Source organism: Sitodiplosis mosellana, unplaced genomic scaffold, assembly GCF_009176505.1.
Source record: "Sitodiplosis mosellana isolate CC-2019 unplaced genomic scaffold, AAFC_SMos_1.0 Smas_scaffold_6226, whole genome shotgun sequence".
In the NCBI taxonomy this organism is placed as follows: domain Eukaryota; kingdom Metazoa; phylum Arthropoda; class Insecta; order Diptera; family Cecidomyiidae; genus Sitodiplosis; species Sitodiplosis mosellana.
This window is the reverse complement of record NW_022601467.1, coordinates 6394824-6411112: the sequence shown is the minus strand read 5'-3', so window position 1 is coordinate 6411112 and position 16289 is coordinate 6394824. Positions and strand designations below refer to the sequence as shown.

The following is a 16289-nucleotide window of genomic DNA, read 5'->3' as shown; positions in this document are numbered from 1 at the left end:
TCTCTCTCTCTCTCTCTCTCTCTCTCTCTCTCTCTCTCTCTCTCTTTGTACTGTACATTTTATGGCAATGCAAATAGCGTCCGGAATAGCGTATACGTGCCGCTCTATGTGTATAAGTGTTTCGCATTCATGTTATCTGATGCTTGATCCATGGCAAATTCATCTCTAATATTCCGAAGACGATGAACGGATTCTTTAAATATTACATGAATGAATTTAATTTCCATTTCGCTGTAACGCACACACACACCCTCTCTCTCTCTCTCTCTCTCTCTATCTCTATCTCTATCTGTTTCGTTTGCTCTCTTCCGCGCGTCGACATTGATGAATTTATTTTGCATGGACCCGAATGTTTTCAACACCATTTGAATCGTCGCTCAGAATTGTTAGAATGCCTTGATGAATTATAATGCATTTGGTGACAGGAAGCTGTGCGTTATTCTTGATGGAAAAATGTCAAATGGCGTTGTTGTCGATGTCATCGTCGTCGTCGTCACACAGGAAAGAATTAATTTCATTTCTGGCCTATTACATGGGCTTGTTCATTTCCATAAAATCGTGTTGGCAAATTGCAACGTTTTTTTTCTCTCTTCAGTCAGGAACACCATTGAATGTTTCAACATTTTTCTATATACATTCTCTGTGTGTGTGCGTGTGCGTTGCTGTTTTTTTGCTTTCTCATCCGATGGATTCGTCCGCTGCTATGGAAAATTCTACTCATTCTGTACGAATGTAACAAGTCGGAAAAAAACAAGCACACACACCAAGTGATTGGAATAAGGATAACGGCGGCTGGACTGGCTACAGGCAAATCCACTCACAAATAATAGCGAAAATCGCACAGTAACCCAAATAAGTACTTAAACCTAAACCATGCATATGGCCACAAACAACACAAAGAATACGTTCACATAACACAAAAGATTTAATCTGTTTGGGACTACGTAATCTATTTAATTGTCGAATCGTAAATCCGTTACAACCGAAAGTAATTAACCATCCATATGAATGATTAGTTTGAGTCGGTTGTGTTGGGCAAATCAAAATATTCGCCTCATTTTTGGTCTCACTTTTAGACAAAAACTCGGTATCCATCGGTCGAATTATCTCTGTTGTCTGTCAGCCAGGGCAAATATGTACATATTCATTTTCGGTTTTTCTGAACTCGGTGCATTTATGAGTGCGTGGGCGTAGGCGTGTATCTCTGTGTGGTCATGCCAAATTTTGAGTTCAAATGGCCGCATTCACTCTTCGAATCGGACCATAGCCGTACACGCAAAAATAATGATGGCCTATTTAGGTACTTATTTATCGGGGCGCATCGTATGCTTGATGTCAAACATTGAATCCAACACAAATAATTTCCGACACATTGAATGTCACCATTTTCGGAAGTTTGAAGTTGGAAATTTTCAAAGTTTTCACATTGAACAGAGCTCAGGATTTGTTCCATCAAAGCTGATTCGTGCAGAGCTAAGCAACCATTAGCAGAGCCAAGAGTATAAGCCATGTTCATTCCATTTTCCACATGCGAATTTTGGTGGGTGGACTTGGATTCATTTATCTGACCATTATTGAGTGGCTCTGGCAATAAACTCATTTCGATCTCTCGACATCGACTTTATCGCTTCACAATTTCCACATTAAGACTCAAATTATATGCTGGAAATTCATTTTCATTTCATCCATTAAATTTATCTTCGTTAATAAAATGAGTTATTGATGTGTGTCGCTGTTACCGTCAGAGCCATATCTGCATGCATGCATAGTTCGTACGGCTGGATGCCGTTCACTTAAGCCACTTGATGGCAAATTAATTTTATACACAGAAGAAAGAGAGTGTGAAAAGAGAGAGAGAGAGAGAGAGAGAGAGAGAGGGGGGGGAAGAGGGATAGCAGGCGATGGGACAAGAATTGCATAGGGCATTTCTGTGAACACGATCACATTCCGATGGAACAATAATCAAACGTGCGCAATGCGATGAAATTTCATGCTGCATATCGCATGCCCACAATGTTTTCAAACACATATCACCGCAGGCACTGAACAATGCTAAGGTACAACATTGGCATATCGGTACGGTTAAGTTTGGTTCCGCTATGTCTTGCACAACTGCATGTGATTTCAATCCAATTGCGCACGTTTGCAAATAATGGATATGAACATTTTCATAATAGCATTGATGATTTGTGGCGAACAAGAGTGGAGAATGTACATCTTGTTATTACGACGGAAAAAAAGCACAACGTTAGAAAATGGCAAAAACAATATGACAGCGATGAGTGGCCAAAATAAAGCGCACAATTTTTTTTCTTATAATTTCGAAATTCAATACCGAACATGCCAATCGGTTTTGTTCGTAGCAAAATTCATTACGACCATGGATAAATGGCTAAGAGTTATTTTCGGAATTCACACAGAATGGAGAAACGGCAAAAATTCCGGGGCAACGAATTGAAAATATCCGTTTGACCTTTTCGATGTGTAATGCGTTTGCCTCTGCTTCAATTTAATTTGGAATAAGCTTTTTGCAGAGGCCGGAAGTGAATTGTTTTCTTTCATTTCTAATTGGTGACTGTTTTCGTGCGGTTTATTCCGGTCACATTTGGGCGCAACTAACAGTCTATTGATTGGTAATAGCAAGAATATTTCATACATAAAACATTGTAATTTGATTCTCTTATACATCTTGCACGACAATCGAATTCGGTTCGATAAGCTCATCTTTCAATTCTTGGTAGACGAATCGCATAAGAGCACCATGAACAACAGCAAGAACAATACAATGGCCTAAGCCAATATGTCAGTGGCATTGTCGAAACCAAATTATTATCGAAACAGGTGATTTACTGTTTGTTGATTATGTGTTTCGTGCTTTTGGACAATGAACATAAATCCACCTTTATTTGGCATTAGAGAATTCGATTCGATGAGCTCATTCCGATTGGATGTGGTGCGAAAAGATGGGAGGAATGGTGCGAATACGATAGATATAAAGGTCAGAGACGAGAACGAACAGCGAAGTAGAAACAAATGAACTTGGACTAAACGCGGTATCTTGTGAAATGTGAATATCAACATTAATTTGTATTAAATCCGTCCCTGATACGGCCAACAGACGGTTTCGCCCACGCTCAACATCATCAACCGTTCTTTTGTACGCACGCAATGTGTGTGTATGTGTATATAGTCGCAGCGCCGAAATGGATTAATGTAAGTGTATTGATCGGACGATTGTGTCAAAATGACGGATTGAATTTTGCCTAGATTGAAACATCTTTCAAGTTGCAGCCGCCCATTGGATTCAATACCTTATTCAAATTAATTACATTCATTCAATGAAGATTTGCCATTATTCCAAACGGTTTAGAAGTGTAACTACGAAATTACTCGCGCTTTGCGTAATGTAATATATTGCCGTTGATGATCTTGGAACGAACCTGCACAAATGTTTTAAATCCATTACACCAAACACTTGCTCCTGTTTAATGCATCCTCTTTCGAACAACACTTCATACTTTTGAATGAACATCCCTTTTCGGTGCTCGAATGTAAATGGCTATAACAAGGAGTAGAAGAAGAAGATGAAATGGGGTTTAGTTTGAACAACAATTCAAAGTCTATAAAAACTCAATTTCGATACCTTGTATGGCATTTCAATGGTGGGTACAGTTTTCAGTAAAATTTTCAAACAAGTTTCCACATGTATTTGCGTACATTCGGGCGATCCAACCAGCTTATCCAGTATCGCAACGATTGGCATCATTCCACCATCCTTTGGATTTACATTGGCACCGTATCTACAAATGAAAACCAAATAAGGCAACATTAACATGGAGGGAATGAAGTGGGAGAAACTTGAGGGAAAAAAGTCAGCACAAATTTGAAATGTAAAATTGATACAATTAGTTTTATTATTGCATTGAATGACCGTATTTCTCTCTCTCTCTCTCTCTCTCTTGCTCTCGCTCAATATGCACAACCATTTTGATTCGCATTGAAATAACGACAATAACAATTGTCTATTCGAATCACTTGGAAACAAATCAAATATGTTTGGAGACTGTTGAAGCCCTTCAAATGCTGAATGGTGAAGGCGCAGTTTTTTTTTTCTTATAGAAAATCCAATTCGTCCGCCATTTGTGAAATTTATGGCATCATTTCGAAGTGTTTCCTTTTTTTATATGTATATAGAGATACATATATTCATTTCGTCGTCAATGTCATTCCGTCTAAATCGATCTCATTTCGAGTGTCATCTAAATGTTCGTCGCTTTTATTCGAGTGAAAATAAAAACGGTCACACGTTGTATCTCCGGCCTCATCTATTCAAAGATTTATCGCTGAATGTTTCGACCATACACACTCACATTGAATTGATGCATTTTTAGCGATGATGGTGATCATTGAAAAAAAAACGCTGACTAAAATTGCAATTATATGTGTCGAACACACAGACAGAGAGAGAGGGAGAGATGGAAAGCAAAAAAATAGATACATGAACTATTTGATTTGATTTGGCCTTGCTGCAAACTCTTATATGCGCCTGAATACTATCGATTCCATTTTCCAAACCACTTACATAGAATATGGCGTGAATGGTCAAGCACTTAAAATAGGAGGGAAGACAAAATTAGCACCAGTACGCCTCGTGATATTTGATTGTGTGACATCGATAGAAAAAGCTTATAAGGCGACAACAAAAAATGTCATCAATGCTTTCTTATCATTTTCATTTGGTCTGTGTTCTTCATCGATGCCTTGAAGTATATACACATTTATCTGTCTATACATCTATCGACCAAAGACCGAAATGACTTTCGACATGCTGACACCAATTCAGGTTCTATTGATTTTGTTCGGTTTTTCGCTTACGAAACTTCTAAGCACTGTGCTCTTATTGGCGCACACACATAGACACAACGAATACCATGCATATTAAATGTTTTTGGTACAAATAGCGCAAACTTTACACTATTGTTTGCAATTAGCCATTTTATTGCGAACATCAATTATCATGGCATCGTTGGAATTGCAGCACTCTTCAGCTTCATCGTTTTTTCCACTGTGTGTGTGTGTGTGTGTGTGTGTGTGTGTGTGTGTGTGTGTGTGTAATTTTTAATGGGGAAAAAATAAAAACTGCCACAACATTGTGTGTTATGCCGCAACGGAAGAAAAATCATAAAAACTCAATAGCCCAGATAAAAGACTGGCTGCAAAATTTTCTTCGGAAAAAGTGTGGAATGGTTTTTGATGAGAATGAAAAGAGTAAAAAAAAACAACAAAAACCAAAAAAATTCAGCTATGATTTAAAGGATAATATACGAGGCTTTTGTTTTTTGACTGCGTCAACCATAAACCAGAAGAAATGATTTTTGTCGAGGCACAAAAACCATAACAACAAAAGGTTATCAGAAAAAAAGGAGAGAGCGCTCAATCGCACTACAGAGAGATAGAGAGAAAGAAAAATGAATGAGCAATAACAGCAAAAAAGGAGCCGCGATGAAATGTAAAGGAACGCAAATAATACAACAGCATAAAATACAAAGGAACACATAAAATTGTCCATCAAAAGCTGGCTTGTATTTATGTTTGTGTGTGTGTATAGCCAGCTCTATTGAGATTGTAACTCAAATTGAACGCGCCACACGTTATGTGAATTTGATCAAAAACAAAGCCTCGTTTTCATTTAGTAGCGCGGCGTCAGCAGCAGCAGCAGCAGCAGCAGCAGCAGCAGCAGCAGCAACTGGGCAATGTTAAAACCCTTGTTTGTACTATCAGAAACAATAAATAATAATCAATGATGTAAACACAGCATTTTTATACTCAATATTATTATTTTACGACCCAACATAATAAACACGCACATTTTAACGCAAAACAAACTCCGGAACTTGCTCTTACTTTTCTGCTATGGCTATCACCTTTGAAATTAAGGGCCATTCAATCAAGAATGGTGAGCTAGTATGAAAAAAAAAACAGAGTGTGTAACCAAGAGAAAAAATCAGAATAATCATTTCTCGTGCCGAGGATAAAATCGGCTTCAAGGTTTTTTTCTTCTCCTTCTTATTCTTCTCGCGAATTGTCGTGCATTTTATCAGTGCTCAAGAGATTTTACAGATTTGTGTTCTATGATCCCCTTCGGGGCAAATGACCTGAATCGAAACAATATGCCATGTATTGTTATGTTGCTGACACGTTTTGTATGCGCAAAGATTGTTATTCCGCCGACCCGCTCACAAATCCCACTGAATTATTGAATAGTGAATTTCCGCAGCAAAGCGCGTGGCACAACTTCTTCCATGTTTAAACTTTTAACTCTGTCTCTATTATTAATTTATCATAGCCCGATGCAGCGGCAGTGGCAGCAGCACAACTCCATTTCAATGCTACAATTTGTTGAATGATGATTATAGCTATCGTTGAAATGCAGTCAAACTAACATTAATACTCAGTTGTACATCTATTTACGATGTTGAATAGATGTTTTCTGCACAGATCAGTCTCGAATAATGAATGAAATGCTATTGAGGAACTAAGCCAAAAACTCATGGCAGACACAACGGCGGCATTCTTTGTTATTGAAACATAATTTGATTTATGATTTAAGATAGAATAAAAGATGCCTATGTGTGCTCGAAACAAACTATCCCACTATGATGATGCATCGCTAGCAACTGAACCAATTAAAAGAGTGGCTGTCTCAGTTCCGGGAGGGAAAGGAAAAAAACATATAGCCTTGGAACTGAATAAAGTGGAAACTTTTCATTGCTTCGTCTCCGGATTCAATTTTAGGGAAAAAGCATTTCGGGAAAACAATTTACAAGTATTCTTTTCGGAATTATCTCGATCACATGGATGAAAAGTTTTTGAAAGACACTTGTTAAGATGACCAATTTGCAAATTAATTTGCTCACAATGTTGCAATTTATGCGAAAGTTCTATGAACAAAAATGAACAAATTTCATAGAATTCGTTTGTCAAAATCCATGATACGCTGTATGTATGCTGTGTGTATATCGTGGAAACGCATAAAGCCGGCATCGTTGTCAACGCATCGAAAAGTTTTCAAGTCTCAAATATGCCACTACTTATTTGAATCTATTGCACATAGCTAGGTTGGCAACAAATTCATAAGTAGATTCTAAGCATTCCATTAATTTCATTTATTTACTCAAAACTATTTCACAGCATTTTCTGCACGACGTGACACAGATAGAAAGAGCGACGAGAGAATGAACATTGCAGAGTGCATACATTGATACATATACACAAGTTTATGGGTTTAAAGCATTTTATGCGTTCTATGAAACCTAGTATGAAACCGTGTTGCCAGCCAACGTTGCGGTAATTCGGCGAATTGTGGCATTTAAAGTTAACACATTCACGTGCCCATGTAAATGTTGTGCTAGAGAAGTCAGTAGTGTGTTTGTGTGTGTTTATGAACCATTTTAAAATAGTTGACGATAACTAGGCAGTGAACATATTCACGTTTATCACTCGTAATGGTGCTATGCTATGATGTGCTTGCGCTGCAACAATCATTTACATTTTCGCGACACATTTAGTGCGTACAATCGTTTCAATGTTATCACAGCATAGACACTCACTCGCTCATTCACTCTCTCATTCCGTCAATATTCGCGTTGAAATCAAAATGATGGCGTACATAATGTGTTATGCCAAACAAGACTGAAATAACTCTGTACGTTCACTCTTGCTCTTGCTCTCGCATCCAATTTCTCTATCGTTTGTCGGCTGCCGTCGTTAGCTTCATTCTCCGATGTCGATTTGACTGACGATGCTTCGCAAAACTTGTTTCAAAGTGCACATTATATTTTATTTTATTGCCTTCCAAGTGTAATCGCGTATTTGTGCCACCGTCGCCTTTGCAATTGAGTTCACTATGCTCTCACCTCTACAACTGAACAGATGTGAGCGCCGTCACCACCCACTCATTTCATGCAACACACAAAGTCACGGCAATAAAACATTCATACGAAATAATCCAGGAGTAACATTTTTCAATTGTTCGAAATGGTTGATCGTAGCAATGAACGAACGCTCTCTTTCTCTCTCTCTCTCTCTCTCTCTCTCTCTCTCTCTCGTTTGTGTGCGTTGGCTATGTTGTATGTATGGGAGCTTTTACTCCAATTAATTTTTAAATAAGCCATACATGCACTTAACATACGGCAAACGGCAAAATTTATATTTGCTAACCGAACATAGACACACATACACAATTCAGTAGAGCACATTCAAGTTAATGTTTCCGATGGCAATAGTGATACAGTAAACGAGCGATTGAGCAGCAACAGCAGCACGATGAGAGAGAGAGAGAGAGAGAGAGAGAGAGAGAGAGAGACGGGAGAGAGAGAGAGAGAGGCGGGAGAGAAACGGAATAGGACCATATTGACGGGTTTATGTATGTATGTGTCTCGGTATCGGTATCGGTATCGGTAACACTATTTGCGACATTAAATTGTTTGCACATGCGAAGCACAACAGCAAACAATTTAAATCAATTCTTAATGTCAAGTTTGTTTTACTTCAAGTTTCCAGCACAATTTATGGATGGAAAATACAAAATGGGGCGTTGCAATGTTCATCGTCGTTTGCACAATGCCACAATATCGAGCAGAGACATGTATGAGCATTTAGTGTTTAGTCAATAAATTTTCATAATAACATTAATGAACAGGGGGCGGCTAACGGTTTTTTGTTTGAATTGTGCGACTGATTGGAACGTAATGTTTTTGAATTAATGCGGAGATAAAACTCGTAGTGAAGCGCATTTTATAACATTTTGCGTTTAATTTCGATTGCGGATAAATTCTGCTCCAAATAAAACCAGCTATAAAACATGAACTGAATGAACCAATTTAGTCAAAATTATATACGCATTCACGCGCAACCCGATAAAAAAAAGGTCCGAGTCAGGATTTTTGGCTAAACGACGACCATGTCGTCCATCGGAATGTAGCCTTGTGTCTGAAGATTATGGTTACGTTGGTTTTGTTGCATTTTAGCCTGCAGTTGATTTGCATAATAATTTCAATATTTACAGCTTGAGTGCACACAATTGGCGGTGGCATAGAGAGCTTATTGGCGAAACGCGTTCATGTGGAAAATAAAGCATCACAAACACTTACCGAAGTAATGTTAATAACAAATCAGGTGAGGACGCTTGAAGTGCAACACGCATCGGGCTTGCCTTGCCGCAACTGTCGATGGGCACATCAATAAATCTATACAGAAATGAAAAGCATACGTTGTTTTAATAGAAAGTCTCTTTTTCGTTTCTTTTATTCTCTGAAGAAGAAAAATATGGGAAAATTTCTAAACGAAATAAATCGAACAACAAAAATTGAAGGAGACACTAAGAAAAAGGAAAAAAAAGAACTGAAACTTTCGGGAACATCGATTGAAGTTCGAATATTTCCTGTTCAGATGATTACTTTGGATTGTTCGACGACGAATTCGGAACAAAAGTTCGAAAATACAAGTGCAAAAACTCTCGATTCACAAGAACCAAACGAATATTCCATGATTCATTCCAAAGTTTATCGCTTCGTATGTATTGTTGAATTGCAGCAGACAATTTTCTATCGATAGGTTTTTGGTCAATCCATCACACACACACACCCCTTCCGACATTACTATTCCGTAAACCCTACAACGATAACCAAGCACATAAAAGACAAACAGAAAATCTTTCACTTTGTCCGCTCTGGGCTATTCGTAAACCCGAATTGTTGTAAGAACACGTTTTATTTAACTAAACTATTAAACTTTCAAATACATTTCTCTCTGGCGCTCTCGTTGTCATCGTCGTTGTCGTCGTCGTCTCTCTATTGTGTATTTTATCAGAACTTTGATGACGGACGCCGATCATCGGATGCAATTTTTCTCTTTTATTTGCTTACGAATTGCTCGAAAGCATGGCCAAATAAAAGGAGCCGCCTGAATGCGAATAAATGGGAAAATGTAACAAGGATATGACCATCGGAAAACATTTCGACATTGTTGGATGTGCAATTCTTTTTCTGCTATATTCTATTTCCATTCCCACTGAACATAATCAGTTCCGACGGAGCGAGCGAGCGAGAGAGAGAGAGAGAGAGAGAGAGAGAGAGAGATAGAGAGAGAGTGAATGAGAAAAAGTTGTTGTTGATCGAATGCTGAACGATGATTATGTGATTTCTTTTAATTTGTTTTGTGCATCTCTGCGAATGAACTCTAAAGCTAGATTTTGCGATTATTCACTTCTTGTTCCGAATTCGATGTTGCATTCTTCTGATAGAGAGAAAAAAAAGACTTTCATTCGTATACGACAATGTTCACAAACTCAGTTTTAAACTTACTCTACAAAAGCCAGTTGAACTTTATTATGTGAAACACATAAACAAAAAAAAATGAACTTCCCATTTGATGGTATCGAGCATGCATTGTGCGTAAATGAGTGCTCTTCAATGCAATTGCGCGCAAGGTCTCAAGGTAAACAACACGTAGAAGGAAGAAAAAAAAGCGAAAATATGGAGCAACGTTCAAAAGAATCTTGCATATTCATTGCTCAAGTGACACGGATATTAGGGCCATTTTGTAACTTTATGGTTACTATCATCATTCAACTTGGCAATAATAAAATAATACAATTTGGTTTGGTTTTGGTTCGTCTGGCGGTGAAACGAAACTGGTTTGGTGGGCAAGGGAGATCATGTTCAAAATGAAATAAGTTTTTCGAACAGAAATCGTATAATCGATTTTTCTTCATTGTGCTTCACATACATACATACACAGAGAGTAAGAGAGAGAGAGAGAGAGAGAGAGAGAGAGAGAGAGAGAGAGAGTAACAGAAGGGAGTGAGAGAGAGAGAGGAAGGGATAGCGTAGCAGCAAAAGACGCGGAGAGAATAAGAGAAAGTTTCATTTGACTGAAAGTGTCACATCAAATAACTTTTGAAATATTAAAATAAAGTCCATATTCGGGCGAGGAAAAAAAAGTTGTAAAATGATGTCACACTCAACTACAGCATCAACTTTCTAGGGGTCGAAAATGAGCACGGTATCGCTACCAAGTTCAGAATAACAATTTTGATCAGCATTCCTTAAATTTCTAAAAAATGTTTCGAAAAGATTTTTCATTCAAATCTCGGCATTATTGAATCGTCGTTAACTGAGAATTCGATCATTTATATTTTATTCAGACAATCAATTTCACGCCGCTCAATTTTAACTTTCATAAAGTGTGTATCCAAATCTCTCCATGTGACAGCTTCGTTGATATTGATTAGATGAAGGGAAAAAAATCTCATGCACATCCTTTCGAATTCGAATAAAACGTTTTATTCCATTATATTCAACCCCTGAGTTGGTTTCATTTTATGTTCGATAATTATGTGCATACAGTGCAAGTGTGTTGTGCATGGCGTTCATTTTTGATCAGACTCATAAAATGCACGTTTCCACGATTTTCAACCGGAAAAAATTACAACATGTGACGTACACACACAGAGACACAGCGAATGTAGAAAAAAAGAGAGAAAATTAAATGGGAAAAAGAGCTGATGTATGGATATTGAAAATATCCGCTGGCAAAATCCCGATACTGAATAACTTTTGTGCAAGACAATATTAACTTCGACTTTATTCATTCTCCGTTAATTTATGAACTAGATTCGCGTTCTTGATATCACAGGTGTTTTTGTGACATTGAGAGTGTGTGTATTTTTGCTGGTGGTTCCAAACGAAAGTTTTTGGCAGCACTTGCCATTCAAATGTAACGATAAAGTTTCGCTTGGAATTCGATTTGATTTCACAAGAATTTTCCATTCCTTCTGAGCAGAGAGAAGAGAAGAATAACACGAGGCCGAGCCATTTTATTTAAGACGCACACAAAAAGTGCATTAAAATGAGTTTCATTCCGCTGGGGAGTTGTGTTCGTTCCAAATATTGGAATTTTCTTGTTTTTTCTTTCGAGTGAGGTGTTTTTCTGTGGCAGTAAAACAAAGACAATAGACATTCGCTTTTTTCGTCTTCTTCTTTTTTGGCTTGGGCTAAATTTTTTGTATATTGTGTCATACCCATGTCCGTTCGAGTTCATCTCTAAAAATATATTCACAAATTAAAAATTAACGAAGGACAACTGACAAAGTCAGTGCTCTATTTACGACAATAATACAAAGACCTTCTCGCTCTCACTCACCCAGACCATCACAATATTTTGTGCCATCCATCGTACGAATGTAATGTTTACTTTTACTCGTTCACACAAACACACTCCCGATTTTCATCCATGTTGTTTGTATTTAAACAAAAGCCTTATCAATGATGCAAATGGTGTCTTTATTTCAGTTTGAGCTCTTTCTTTTCGCTTCATCTCTGTGCAGCTCACAGAATAGCAAACAAAATGAAGAGAAACGCGATTCTACTATCTAAATACAACCTATGTTGATTTTGTTGATGATGCTGTTGTTGTTATTGTTGTTGTTAGCCCACTTTTATTCTTTATGTCATTCGCTGTTCTGTGTGTGTATGTCTTTGGAATGCCGTGTGCAAGGCGCGGATGAAAAGAGAAGAAAGGACGACAGATAGAGTTTCGCGCACCAATGAAATGAAAAAAACAGAAAAAAAGAAACCGGCAGAAAACGAAATAATAACAGTAAAATTATTCATTTTGCACAAGTTGAAGAAAATTTCAGTCATATTATTGTCATGTTTGTAGGTTGCTACTGCAATTGCTTCCACAGTATCCAATCTATTTTGCATACGCGAGAAAAAAAAAAGAACATACCGAAAAAAAACTTGTTGGTGAATATGAATCAGTGATAGATGAAAGAAAAGACCAACAGAAGAGAGAGAGAGAGAAAGTGAAACGATGAGAACGCAGAGAAAGAGAGAGAAGAGCAGCGATGGAAAACAGTATTTATTTTCGTTAATAATCTTATAATGCTGAGCTTTATCGTATGTTGACTTGAACAATATTTTTCGAATGAACCACTTTGGGGTTGAAGTGGCTTAAGCCCACCATATTCGCATTATTATAATAAAAGCGACAGCAGCAGCCAGCCAGGCAATCAACAATTGAAAAATCCGAGAATGGATGATAATTTTGCTCTTTGTGTGAAAGAAAGCAAAAAAAAGGTGATACTACAAAAAGAGAAACCGAAGCACTCCAGCTAAGCGCCAATGAATGTTCTATAGAAAAAAAAAGTTTTAAAGTATGACATTATAAAATGCGAGGAAAAAGTGAAAGCATAATAAAAAAAAATGTTCACCAACGAAAATATAGACTTCGCGCGCGGTAGGTAAAATGTTATGGTGGAGCGTGTGCACAGGCACACGGACCGCGACACACTCGCTCAACTTTTGCGCCCGAGATAAGCACACACACCGCTCCCTCATAGCCTGGGCTCTACGCCAAAGCCACGGCAGCCATGATATTGATAAAAGCGACACAAAAACATTCTAATTAAGAAAACCGACGTAAAATTTTATGCGAAAGCATTTTCGTGCCGTTTTTCTCCTCTCTTTCTCTCTCTCTGTTTCACTTCCTTGTATTGTCACACGTTGGAAAGGAGCGAGAAAGAATTTTCTTTATCAATTTGGCCTCATTTTTAAAATGCAATTTTATGCCATGAAAATTCATCCTCATTTATTTTTCGTGTCTCACATAGTTGCTTGCGCGTTCGATACTGTTTATTCAGCGTATTTCATTAAAGAGAAAATCGTTCGGCATCAAATGCGCATTTGTTAAATATTATGAATCACGTTCCAGTGAATTTCTCCGATTTTGAGGATGGAAAACCCCAATGGAAATTGCCACAAAACAATGCGATCAAATGATGAAAAAGCCTTCAGTTGTCTTGAATTAATGTCCATGAGATTCGTTAAGAAGCGGGAAAAAAACGAGACGCAGAAAAAACGAATGAGCAAAAGAATTTATTTCATTCGGAAAGTATTAATCCTTTTTCATGAAGCAAAATGCAAACACTTGATCAGTTGATTTCGTCTCGCATTTCGTCTGCCCACCCGTTCGCTTGTTCACCCATTCGCCTGTTTGTGTGTTCTTTGCCATGACAAAAACCGAAAAATGATTTTATTAAGCTTCTTTTCGAATAAAAGTTCTTCGCCCTTTTTAATAAAGCATTACAGAATAAATATTGACGCATTATTAAATTATGGATTGTTTGTCATGAACACCAAATGCGATGAAAAAATTATGAGCTTCTCTCTCTCCCTCTCTTACTCTGCCATTTTCTGTACGCTTTCAGACATCATGAAAAAAAGCCGACGATAAGCGTGTTTAATGTAAACGCAAAGTTAAAAAGCAAATGTATATAAAGCTTGTTTTAGCATCACGTTGATTTTATCATCGCTTGATTTGTTTGTGTTGGATTTTTTTTCATGCGTCTTCATTTTCTTTCTCGATCGTTCGCTAATTCTCATTCGCTGTTTTTCTCTTATTATGTTTTTATATTCTTAGTTTCTGATCTGGACATATAAAATTGACCGATTACAGAGCACAGTGCCTCGATAAAACTGCGCGCCCATGCTCTTGATGCTTTAAAGAAAGAGAGAAAAAAAACTTTTCGACCGTCTGATCCATGGAGAAAATTTCTTTCTGTAAACGATTCAAGACTGTAGGCGATGAATATAAAAATAGTAAGCGGTTTGTGTTCGTCTTGGAATGCCTGTACCTTCTTGGTACAGCGATATCTGTCTCGCTACAGAAAAAGACAGAAAAATTGGGAAAATAAAACTTTTAATTGATTTAATATGTTGACGTAATGATGTAAAATGCTTTTCCAATGCATTCAATGTTCGAGGCCGCTTCTTTGATATGCTGATATCTCACAACACACCCTCGCCATTAATCATTTGACGAATTCGACGTTGACGTGTGATGATGCTCATTTCCAACATAATGAAAAAGTGAACGAATATCGAAGACGAAGAAAAAAAAACACGAACCAACATAAACAGCCCAACTACAAACCAAACACAAGCTCACTTCAAATTTGAATATTTCCCGTATTTTTTTCCATCTCGTCCTCTCAATGTTTTTTTTTTGTTGCGCGTCTAATTTACAAAATGAAATTCACCTGAGAACTTTGGTGCCCTCGTATTTATTCAGATGAACAGGAAACTCCAGCCGAGAATTCTTTGCATGTTCCAGATAAAAAACGAGCGCACGAATATTTTCATCCTAGTTTTTGTATTTGGTTTATTTAAAATGATATAGAAAGTTAGATGTAAAGTAAATATGATGGGTATAAAGTCAAATCTCTGTATAGATGATAAAATACCCGACCGACTTTTGCACGGCATACAATTTAATTCAGGCTTACCAGGTAGGAATCTAAAAAGGTGAATACGATTGGTTTGGTCTGAAAGGGGGATCAATCAAATTCAAACAATTTAAAATATTTAGCTTGATTGTTTCGAATGTCAGATGCTGTCGTGGGAATCAGAGTGCGAAAGGATGGGAGATGAATTCAATGGGAAGCCATTTACATGTCCTAAAAACACAGTTGACAACCAGCAAAGGAATAGATACGAAAGCAATGTGGCACAATAAATAAATGCTCAAAGTTATGTGTTTAAGTGAATATCCATGGCAATGACGGAATTAAATGATAAGATTCAAATGCGGACTGTATTCAAAAGAATATGAGGAAAATGTTCGCTGTCAAACAATGAACGAATGAATGAATGAATGAGGAATAATTATTATGACTTGTTTGCCTACTAGCGTTTTTATTGAGTGCATAAAATGCCGATGGTTTTTCATTCTTTTCTCTTTTCTTTGCTTCATATGTCCGATTTTTATGACAAAGATTCTAAAAATACAGGCATCATTAGTTAAGCTGTTGGCTAAGCATTTGTGACCTGATCTAGAAAATCGCTTCTCCATCCAGCGATGAAATATGGAGCATTTGAACCAAATATGGCACCGAGATATAAACGCTCAAATGTCTGTTCGCATTGGAAAATCTCATCTGAAAATGGGAATAAAAACGAGAAAAAAAATGAAAGAAAAAGAGATATATATATAGAGGGAAGAAAGAACATCGAAATGATCCTATGATTTTATATAATAATAGACATGTCATTATTATGTCACACTCTACATTGTTTTGAGCGCTCATAATTTATTCAAATTAAGTTGTTGTTTATTTCTTTTGTTCATACGTAAAAGCTTTTTCACCACATCCGAATCGGTGACTCCCCAATCCCAGGCTATTTTCAACCCAATATACAGCACATTGTGATACTTGCCCATTAGGC

The 16289-nt window shown here is 37.3% G+C and overlaps 2 protein-coding genes across 2 annotated transcripts in view; one reads left to right on the top strand and one right to left on the bottom strand.

The window, feature by feature from the left end:
- LOC129579131 (uncharacterized) overlaps positions 1-16000 on the bottom strand; it is a 27163-nt gene extending 11163 nt beyond the window's left edge. Inside the window, exons 1-6 of the mRNA XM_055468800.1 lie at positions 15751-16000; positions 15350-15388; positions 15104-15207; positions 9153-9248; positions 3644-3800; positions 3441-3559 (exon numbers count right to left, since the gene is read on the bottom strand). Of these exons, the coding sequence (XP_055324775.1) occupies positions 3441-3559; positions 3644-3800; positions 9153-9248; positions 15104-15207; positions 15350-15388; positions 15751-15915 (680 nt within the window). The 5' untranslated portion in view covers positions 15916-16000. The remainder of the gene's footprint in view (positions 1-3440; positions 3560-3643; positions 3801-9152; positions 9249-15103; positions 15208-15349; positions 15389-15750) is intronic.
- Positions 1-16289, top strand: part of LOC129579388 (guanylate cyclase soluble subunit beta-1) — a 56216-nt gene that overhangs the window by 35981 nt on the left and 3946 nt on the right. The window lies entirely within an intron of this gene.